Raw genomic sequence first — 11,295 nt, forward strand, 5'->3', positions numbered from 1 at the left:
CTGGAGGAAGAGGTTTGGACAGCACGGGCTGCGCCCCATGGTGGAAGCAACAGCAGCAAGTGGAAGCAGATGCATGGGGGAAGGCAGAAGATTTGATCTGCAAGGGGGCCATGCATCTGCCTGCCCTGTTCCAGCTGGGATGGCCGTGGGCATGAGAAAACAAATGGTGGGAGGCCTGATCACGTGCCGCCCACCGCCCCACGGCTCTGCCTCCCTCTTTTGCTTGGAGGGCCAATCTGGCAGTCCCAGTGCTTGGACCCACCTGCCCAGCATGGGCTGTGACTACTGCCACACGCTGTTGGACCCTGTGCACTCGTCCCCTCCTGTGTGTGCACTGGGGTGGGACGGGCCTTGTGTTTGACATATCTGAGCTAGAGCTTCTATTAAGGCCCACCTCATGGCACTACAAGCCTCAAAATGTCAAGATTTCTCCATTCTTTTTGCATTTCTTATAACACTGAGTGACACCCGTGGCCTTTTTAAAGGTGATCTGGAACCTTCTGAGTAAGGGTCATGTGTAGGTTTTCCTTCAGGCCTCACAGGATGTTGTAAAGATGGTGGACCGTAACTTTATATGTTTACAATCTATGAAATAAATGAGCCTCACGAAGATTTTTAAACTAAACTGTTTTATTTACAAAAATAAACAAAGCCTATTCAACAGAATATCCGTTGTCAGTCTCTTCCTTAAGTATCTTGTCAGCTCTTTCTACAATCGCCCTGTACGATTGGAGTTTGGGCCTTTCTTCCTCAGAAGGGAGAGGCTTTGGTGACTTCAGCTCTGCCTCTGATCCCGAACTGGGTTAGCCTGCTGGCAAGCAGCTCCTTATATACTGACAGTTAGTGACAGTTAGTGACAGTTAGGGAAGGCATAGAAAAAGCCCCGGGAGATTCAAAACCAGGAGCTGCACTCTGATTGGCCTATTCAATTATCTAAGCCAAAGGCCATTAATAGGCACAGCAACTGTGAGGGAATTTTTTTTTCTCACACTCACAGAGGAATTCTGATGGATAAAATTGCTTGGATCTCTTCCGAGTTGGAGGCCAAGCATGGTGTGGATCCTATGCAGAAGGCTGGGGAAAGGACTTTTGCAGTAATTTAGGAACAGTTTGATCCGGCTGATCCCAAGGATGTCGACAGAGTCCATGGGATGGAGTTGTGATCACCTGTGAACTAGATCCATGCCCCCCTGTTAGTGACATGGTTGTTAAATGAATCTAGTTTCCCCATTGACATTGGCTTGTTGGAAAGTCAGAAAAGAGGACCCTGGGACACTGCAACCGTCATAAATATGAGCCAGTTGCCAAGGGCCCAAATTTTGACCACATGCCCATGGGAATGCTGCAATGGTCGTAAGTGTGAAAAACAGTCATAAGTCACTTTTTTCAGGGCCTTTGTAACTTTGAACGAGGATGGCCTGTATAATGTCACATACGGTTTTTAAATCCCTTCTGCGTTTAATTTTTATATTGATTGTATAGTTTTTGGTTTTTGGTTTATTTAGATCAATAGGCCAATTTTAAATAGCACATTTTCTCCTTTTAATATAAGATGTTCTGCACTTGGAAAATAAAATAAATAAATGAAATCACCGTTGTTGACCCCCACCTGAAACTTGACCTTCGCTGGAGCTCCAGAGTTTTCTACAATGCTGCACAAACAGCAAGAGGGAAGCAGAACGAATCACTTTGTCACAAGGCCACATGGTGCAATGACAGAAGCGGCCACCATATTCCAAGGGACCACAAACTGAATGAGGCCACAAGTGGCTGCTCCCAAAATCATGCTGGAAGTGCTTGCTTAGCGAATCTGTCCCAACACTTATGGAACAACATCATTTTTTTATGCTTTACAGACCTGTGAACATGGTCACTGTGTAGTCTAGGACAATTGGCTACATCCACTTCATCCCAACCCCCTCACCCCAGCTGACCCATGGCATTTACCTCTCCCTAGCTGCAATGGTTGATGCTTCCCTCTTTGCAAACTGGACACCCCAGGCTGTGGCAGGAGTGATCATGATGGCCTTTTGAGTCCCTTCGAGCTGCCCCACTTTGGTTCAATGCAAAGGGTGAGCACATGGGCCAGACAGCTTCTGTTCTCACCATTCAGCAGCCAATTCAGCATTTCAGTTTGCTGATCAATTCCATGGCCTGAGGTGTGCAGTTTGCAAAGAGGGGCCCACAAGATGTAGCCTGCTGTCAATGCAGGGCAGGACTCTGCTCTCTGTACAACTATCTGGGAGGGGAAAAAATTCAATCTCTCCTGGAGTGACAGAGCCCTTAATTTAGGAAGCACCATTTATGGCTCTCCAGTTGGGACCACCGGTTGCATAATGCCTTTGCTGGCCTTGCTGGTGGACAGAATGTCAGGCCTGTCCCAGCTTAGACATTTAGGAAAGAAAAATCCTTGACTCTAGCTGTAGAGTTGGGTATACTTTTACTAAAAGTCAAGTGGTTACTGCGTAAGCAAAGCCAGGTCTGAAGATTTCTGTATAAACCATGTAATTTCCCCTACTCCCATATGTCCCATATGTCACCTTGTTAGTGTCCAATGAGGTTAAAATTAGTTGTTTTGGTAATAGTTCTAAACTTTGATGCTTATTTGGTGGCCCTTTGCATTCTATTCCCACGCCTCTGTCCTTGGATCGTTCAATCATTGTCTCTGGTTGCAAAGTTACTCTTTCATCATTGTTGCTAAACAAGCACTATCTGTCATGTTTATGTAGCTATTACAACTGCTTAAGCCTTCAGGCTCCAAATGCAGGACCAAAAATCAATAATCAATTCTCACAGCAGTATTGCTTGTTAAGAGTGTGCCCAGGGTAAATTTTCTCCAGAGAATAGTGGGAGGAACTTTTGAAGACCAAAGATTGCACTCATATTTATACATTTGAGAAAGAAGGAGAAAATGATTTATGCATAAGGTGGTATAATCATACCTATTCATAATTAACAAACTATCAATTATGTTGCCACTCTTCTACTGTTACTATCTTCAACAGAGAAATATTCTCTTAATAAAAAAGTATATCAGTTACGTTGCCATAGAAATGTTGATAAAGCTTATTGAAAGCCAAAGAATTTCTATTTTATGGGCCAGCTAGCACACATTCCTCCATTCTTTCTATTTGCCACATGAGAGGCCATTTTATGGAAAGGGAGATGTTATTAAAAAGAACTGAATACTGGTAGAGAACTCTATAAAGCCTCAGACGTCGAAGGAAACAACCATATAGGCCTAAAAACATTTATTCCAACTCTTTAACACACTATTTTAAAAAATAATTAAAATAAAAAGAATGGAATGAGAAAATGTCCTCCTTGAAATAATGAATACATCTTTAATAACTGGTTTTCCATCAACATTAGGCACTGGAAAACAAGAGGATATTTTGAAGGCATGATAAACAAAAGGCTGGGTGATTGCTGTTGACCACAGGTAAATTCTAACCAATTGTGGCATTTGATAAGGAATTTTTTAATGGAGAAATTCCTCCTTGAAGTCAATATTTTTTTTTTTAGAAATCATCATATTCTAAACATGCCACAAAGAGAAATATAAATATAAAAAGCAGATCCCAGCATTAGTTAGACATTCTTGTTTCTTACTATATTTTCTCTACAATTCAGATCGGGCCTCAGCAGAATAATGTAGCATTTGGGGACAAAAATACAGGCCAAGAGAGCAGCCCCAGAGGCCAAAATGGAGAAGATCTCCACAGCCACCATGGACTTTCCTTTGGTGCTCAGGTAGGTGGGGAGGAAGGAGACCCAGACACTGCAAAAGACCAGCATGCTAAAAGTAATGAACTTGGCTTCATTAAAACTATCAGGCAAATTCCTAGCTAGAAATGCCACTGTGAAACTGACAAGGGCCAAAAAAGCTAGATAGATGAGGACCATGTAAAACATTAAAGCTGAACCTTCCTTGCATTCCAAGACGATTTCTCCAAACAAGGAGTGGAAATCCAAGCTAAGAAATGGGGGAGAAGTTCCCAGCCAGGTGGCACAAAGTACTGCTTGGACCAGAGGACAAGCTAAGACAATAGAGTTAGTCAGTGGTTTTCCTAAGAGTTTCCTTGTCTTGTTCCCTGGCTTGGTGGCCATGAAGGCCAGAACCACCATGACAGTTTTTGCCAACACAGCAGAAACTGCCAGGGAAAAGAGAATGGCAAAGGCAGATTGTCGTATAAGACAGGTGAGCTTCCCTGGTTGACCAATGAAGAGGAAGGAGCAGAGAAAGCAGAGCAGGAGGGAGACCAGGAGGATGTAGGTGAGTTCTCTGTTGTTGGCCTTAACAATCGGTGTGTCATGATGTTTATAGAAAATCACCAGGACTGCAGATGTGCTCACAGAGAGAAAAAGAGTGAGAGAAACTAAAGTGTATCCCAGGGTGTCTTGATAGGCAAGGAAGTGGATCTTCTTGGCAATGCATTGGTCCTTGTCCTTGTTGGGATATTGGTCTTCTGGGCAGGGTTCACAGTGAGCAGCATCTGAAATCAAGAATCTTTGTTTAAAAATTCATTCATTCAAGTAAATCATGCTGCATTTATAATTCTAGGATAGATTAGCCAGTGACGAGGATTAGTTCAGTTCTAGCTATCCTTTCACTATGCACTTCTACGAGTAATGTGTCTTTCAATTTGAGATTGCTGCCTGTTTTCTCCCCTTCTTTATAATGGAACCCACAGAAGATCGATAGATCTGTTATCCAGGAATGTTGCTGTTTCATTTATGTGTACATGATCCCTGCCTTAATCTCTCTGCTTTGTGCTTCAAATGTGTTCATTCAGACTTACTTGATCGCTCCTATTCTATCAAAGAGACACTGATAAATGAATCTCCTCTTTCTCTGGCAGGTCTATTTACTCAGAGGTTGATAGTATTGATGGATGAAACTTGCATTAAGTAATAAGAATTAAAGCTTGGACTGAAAACCCCACTTCCTTAGGAAAAGATTAGAATTTGGGTTTCACAATCAGATATTACGGGAGGAGTTGAAATGCAAGTTGGAGATTCATAAATTCTGCTCTAAAACTATCCTGCATGGAACTGCTGAGGATTGGGAAAGGCGACTTCTGTGGCCAGGACAATTTAGATCCATCAACTGAAAAGTTCTAGTGAAAAGTACGAGTGCATGCCAATCATATCAAAAATGATCACAATAAAGAAAATAGATTTAATGAATGTCTTCTTTGATCTTGGAAGATCTACTTTTTAAGTTTGCTCTACCTGTCTGATTTGAAAATGTCCCTTCTGGACAAGGGTCACACTGGTAGCAGCAAACTGGCTCGCCCTCTGGAACTCTTCTCCTCTCTCCTGCATGGCACCTCTTTGTGCCACATCTGGCAAAGGGGATGGTCTGAAAGAGAGATATTTGAAATTACTTAAGCAATGAACTTGCTGCATTCATTCTTTCCCTCATTCCTATTTCCCTTTTTTATTCCTACTTCTATTTTCAGATTCTCTTCTTAAGAAATAGATTGCCACCATCTATCAAAAACCAGGAACAGCTGCTGGGGGATTCAGGCCATTGGCACTCCCAACCTACCATCAGATGTTGGAGATTGGAACTGGGATCTCAGCCTGTAGAGCAGTGGTTCTCAACCTTCCTAATGCCGCGACCCTTTAATACAGTTCCTCATGTTGTGGTGACCCCCAATCAGGGGTGGGTTCTAAATTTTTTTACTACCGGTTCTATGGGTGTGGCTTATTTTGTGGGCGTGGCTTGGAGGTCATGTGACCGGGTGGCCATGGCTATGTGTACAGGGACTACTCAGAGGGCTAAAAAAAGTTATTTCTGACAGGTCCTCACACTTTTGACTGGTCCTCACACTTATGACCATCCTCACATTTATGCCTGTGCAGCATTCTTAACAACCATGTCACTCATTTCACAACTGCTTCTCTTCAACATGGATAGGATAAGATAGGGCAAAAAATGTAAATTGTGAGGACAGTCGTAAGTTCGAGGACTGGTCAAAAGTGCGAGGACCAGTCAAAAATAACTTTTTCAGCCCTCTGAGTAGTCCATATGCATAAAAGGATACAGCAATAGAGAGGGATGAAGGAAGGGAAGGGAAATTAGAGTAGGAATTTTAGAGTAAGAGAGGGAGGAAGAGAGGAGGAGAAGGAGAAAGAAAGAGGAAGTAGGGAGAAGAAGAAGAGGGGGGAAGAGAAAGTAAGTAAGAAGGAAAGAAAAGAGAGAGGTGGTAGGTTTGAGGAGAAAGATTGCTGTACAATAAAAAAGATGAAAGGGAAGAAAGCCAACCCCAAACAAATATAAAGATATTAAGATAAAGAATGAATTGTTAAACTTTAAAGAATAAAAGAGAACAAATAGCAATAAATAGCAATAATTAGAAACACACATACAAACATACAACATATTTTCTTTGAACAGAGTATTTGGCCGGTTCACAAATTTAAACAGTTGTAGGAGGTTAGCACCCACCCCTTTCTTAGAAGAATGAAATATTTTGGGAAATATTAAAAAGGCAGAATATTATATTTCCCTGGATGAGAAATGGAGAAGCATATTTTACAGACAAATCAGCTGCCACCTTCCTGCCCCCCACCCTTTGTTAACGGGCCAGAGGCAGAAAGTCAATCCTTTGTCAAAGGACATTTGCAACACAATAGCAACAGAAACTAACACAATGGGCCCCATCAAGCCATGTGATCCTGTCCACCATTAAAACATCTTTCCAAGCAGTCTCCATGTTTCCAGTGTCTTTTTCCCCACTTGGAGCAGAACCCAGAAGGATATTTCTTCCAACACAGTATTTAGTCATTTCAATTAAATTTACAATTTCTATATTTCCTTTTTACCATATTTATTCCTCATCTATTTTTTTTAAAAAAACCAATATTACCCTTCATCCTCATCTCTAATCTTAATCAAATTCAATTTTTCCCTTCTATTCTATACTATACCCCTTCGCATTGTCATCTATTTTTATATCTATCCTCACATTGGTTAATTATGTAATACAGTTGTTTAATACAAATTCAACATTTTAATATAAATCAATTAGTTATATAACTATCTTTTTTGTATATTAATCAATATGAACATGAATATTCCAATTATTTCCATGCAATCCAATTTCTTACACATCAATTAATTATATTTACCAATAATAATAAACCAAATAATTTCCCCCATATATTCCTCCAAACCACAACTTAACCAATTAATAGTATCTCAATTATTACAATTCCCTAGTTAAATAGAGCTTTTTTTCTTTTGTGTTTTAAAATCTTGAACCTCCTCTTTTGCCCTAAATTTCCCATTGTTTGCAGTTTTGCACTTACCTTTTTTGGTGAGGAAAAAGAAAAAGAAATCTCTCTGCCTCATTTTGTCACATTGCAGCCTGCTTACTTTCAATTTCGCTTTTTCAGCATAGGTAGAGGGGAAAAAATCTGCTCCAGGAATTTACCTCTTTGCAGTTAGCTCTTTGAAGCCCCGCAGCAAGAATTTAAACAGTTTTTTTTCCTCTAGCCATCAGCTGGGACTCCGGAGGCAGCAATAGATTGGGAGTGGGCAGGGTAAGCGAACGGCGACCGGGCGATCCAGCAGAGGCAGAGGGTGAGGGTCAGTGAAGGCATGGGGGGGGGGCGAGAGAGGGCTTTGGCGACCCCTGGGAAATGGCCGTTCGACCCCCAAAGGGGTCGCGACCCCCAGGTTGAGAACCGCTGCTGTAGAGGAAGGCTTATGACTGAACTACAGCATTTCTAAAAGGCATCGATGATCCATGGAAATCCATGTTGCTTGCTGTATTTGCATCCTGCATTTCAAGCAGACATTGTTCCCAAGGCTAACCCTTTGTGGAATGACACAAATCAGGCATCAAATGTGTTACATGCAAAGCTGATTTTACACCAAATGACTGCCAAGGTTTCTGACTCAATTGATTATTTTTCCAGTTAGAAAGACGTTGTACATCTCAAGAAGAAAATGAATCTTTCCTTGAATTTACAACATTTCCTTGCAGCTCACCTTTGTGCCCCAGACGATTCCATCAGGTTTAATGGTGAAATCTTGTCCTGGGGGAGCCTCGGGATTTACTTGCCCAACCTTCTTGGGGAGAAAAGATTGATTGGGGAGGAAAACCCAGTTAAGAAGATCATAACGAGCAGATCCCAGTCCGTCTTCTGAGAAGGAGACTTCATCTCCAGCACTGTTATTGAACTGCACATTCCTCAAATAAGGAAGAATCTGAAAGAAAGGAGACCTTCAGAAATAGGAGTATTTGGGCTAGAGCTATGGTTATGGCTTCTATCAGAACATGGTGACCATCTTGAGAAGATGAGTTCATGTCTGAAAAGCTAGAGGAGTTCTCTTGGTGAAGAACTGAGGAATCTGCAGTAACACCAAATATTTAACTCTGAAACTACAAATGGTTTTCCTTTGGTCCTTTGTATCATGGTTTCTTCAAATCCAGCTTTATCAGAATAAGTACACTGAAAGATTTTAGTGCCACATTCCAAAATTAATCATATTTTTAAAATTAATTAATTAATTAAATTTATTTATTTGTCAATCATATATAACATAACAGGTAAAAGTATAAACATAATTTGGATACATGAAAAGATTAAATAAAAAGGAATATTAGGACAGGGACATTAGGCTTGTTGGTATGCTTATGCACGTCACTTACAGACGTCTTGGGAATGGGGTGAGGTCAACAGTAGAAAATCTAAGGTTAAAGTTTTCGGGGTTTGGGGAAGTAACCACAGAGTCAGGTATTGCATTCCAGGCATTGAGCACTCTGTTGCTGAAGTCGTATTTTCTGCAATTGAGTTTGGAGCGGTTTACCTTGAGTTTGTATCTATTGTGTGCTCGTGTATTATTGTAGTTGAAGCTGAAGTAGTCATTGACAGGTAGGACACTGTAGCAGATAATTTTGTATACTACACTTAGGTCAGACTGAAGGCGGCGTAGTTCTAAATTGTCAAATCCCAAGATTTCGTGCCTGGTAGCATAAGGTATTCTGTTGTGAGCAGAGGAGTGGAGGACTCTTCTTGTGAAATATCTCTGGACTCGCTCAATGGTATTAATGTCTGAAATACAATGCGGATTCCAGGCAGATGAGCTGTATTCAAGAATTGGTCTAGCAAAGGTTTTGTATGTCCTAGTTTGTAGTATAATATTACCAGAAATGAAGCTTTGCAAGATTAGATTAACAACACTTAATGCTTTTTTTGGCAATGTTGTTACAGTGAGCTCTGGCACTTAGATCATTTGAGATGGGTACCCCAAGGTCCTTGACAGAGTGAGGGTTGTCTACGAGGTCGTATATGGTTTTCCTCCTGTAATACTTGATTACATGTAGTTTTAAATATTTACTTTTCCTGGGGTCTTGTAACCGATAAATTCACATTAGCAACAATTAAATAATTTGCATGAGAACAGAGTACAATTCCTGTGATTTTCTCTGCCTGAGAATTGAACAGAGCAAGAACAATGTCTGATGAAATGGACATCAAGGAAAAGGAAAGTCTTGTCCTGTTTTTTCTCTTCACTGTTCAGAGAAGTTCAATGTCTATCCAGAAAAGTCTGATGTGTTTGAGACAAACAACCCATTAAGACTATTTTGAGTCCTGCTTTATGTGCTCAGGTGAACCAAGATTTGCTGCATTCACACTACAACCTGAGCAGTATGATAAATGTAAAACTGGACAAATTGGGTGGGGTCAAACAGGATGTTAACTGATAGAAACATAAACCAAGGGTAAAAGGAATTGAGTGTCTTTCTAAAAGTTGGATTTGGGTTCCATGCTGAGGGTAACAGAGGTTGTTATGCAACTGTCTCAAGTAGGACTTCTACTGACTTCTGGAAGCTTCTTTCTCAAACACAGCCAGATTGTTCTTTTGCTCTCAGCTGACATCTACTCCCTGTCATGGTTACCTCCTGAAACTCTGGCAACCATTGAAGCTTTCAGGACTTTTTGAAGGTCTTTCTTCTATGGATCTTATGGACAGCTCATTTGGTTTATTTCTCTTCTCCCCCTCTCCAAACTCTTCCAACAAAACATTATTCTTATTTCATATCTTTCTAATAATTGATTTTAATATGTTTTCCTTTCTAAGGAAGCCACAGAAATTACCTGCCAGGAGTGGACATTGGTGATCCTCTTTCCAAGCCTCATCATGGTCGGTCGGGCTCTGGGTCCATACATTGCATGTAAAGTGTGTGCCACAGCAAAAATGGCATTGTAGATATTATAACTTTCAGCTGTCATGCTTGTTTCAAAAATGTAATTGGGCAGATTCTGCACATTCTCCTTTCCTGTACATTGTTTTTCCCCCTTTGGAAGGATCTTGCCTGGCTGGTGAATCTTGCAGCGAAAGACCATTTCCCACCATAGAGGGAGAAATACATCCCCTTGTGGGTTCAAGGGGTCTAAAGACAGAACAAAATGTTTGAATTCTGAGACATCCCCTGTGTGGTCCCTGAAATGCAAGACTCCATGGAAAGTCTTTAGAAATAGCAATGTGTTTTCAGATTCCTTCACACTAAGTTTCCAATGGGAGGTTAAGATCCAAACATTCTGAAATGTTTTCTTCTTGAATTTTTTATGGGCAAACAAAATTCCCTGTACACTGACAATACATTTGGGGTCTCCAAACAGAATAATCACTTCAGTTTTTGACCAAGTCTGGAAATTGAGAAGTAATTGTTTCCATATAATCTCAAAATCATGTGATTTCAGCCTTTTAGTGAAGGCCAGGCAGATCTCCTTCTCCTTAAGCATTGGCATCAGAGTTGAGATGAAATGTTCTCCCCTGTCATCTTCAGTGGTAAAAAGTCCAACCCAGTTCCACTGGAAATACAGGAGTAGTTTGACTAGACCTACATACTGAGGAGATTCCTTGGGATTAATCGGGAAGAAGGAAGGATAAACTCTTCTCTCTCTCTGAGAGAACTCAAAGCCAACACCGAGCTGAAAAACAGTGAGATTCATCTTTCAAAGACAAAGTAAAGTCTTAGGGCAACTTTAGGAGTCACCATTGTATGGATTTTGCTCCACCAGTCAGGCTGACTGACCCTCAGTGGCAAGCTTCATCTCCTTCCCTTCTTAGGGAGAGCCACCACTTACACATCTTGACTGATTGTGATATGTCAGAAGACAAGAGAAGAACCCAACAACCTGATACAGGAAATAAATGTCACTAAAATGATGGCCACCCTTTTATGAAGAATAAATGAAGAGCCACAGGCTCATGATGTGCCTCCCCCAAACTACTTTTAATTTCCTCTTGGCTTATGTGTGTGTTTTCAT

General features: G+C 41.0%; 1 protein-coding gene across 1 annotated transcript; it reads right to left on the minus strand.

Moving 5' to 3' along the window:
- Window positions 1–3,639: 3,639 nt before the first annotated feature.
- LOC139308393 (vomeronasal type-2 receptor 26-like) lies at window positions 3,640–4,470 on the minus strand (the record flags this gene model as incomplete). The annotated part of the gene is made up of 1 exon (XM_070931913.1): window positions 3,640–4,470. A coding segment is annotated over one exon (831 nt), but the record flags the coding sequence as incomplete, so codon positions are not given.
- Window positions 4,471–11,295: the final 6,825 nt, after the last annotated feature.

The sequence above is a fragment of the Pituophis catenifer genome, unplaced genomic scaffold (genome assembly GCF_029215685.1).
Source record: "Pituophis catenifer annectens isolate HBS135680 unplaced genomic scaffold, rPitCat1.0.hap2 SCAF_1, whole genome shotgun sequence".
Lineage (NCBI taxonomy): Eukaryota > Metazoa > Chordata > Lepidosauria > Squamata > Colubridae > Pituophis > Pituophis catenifer.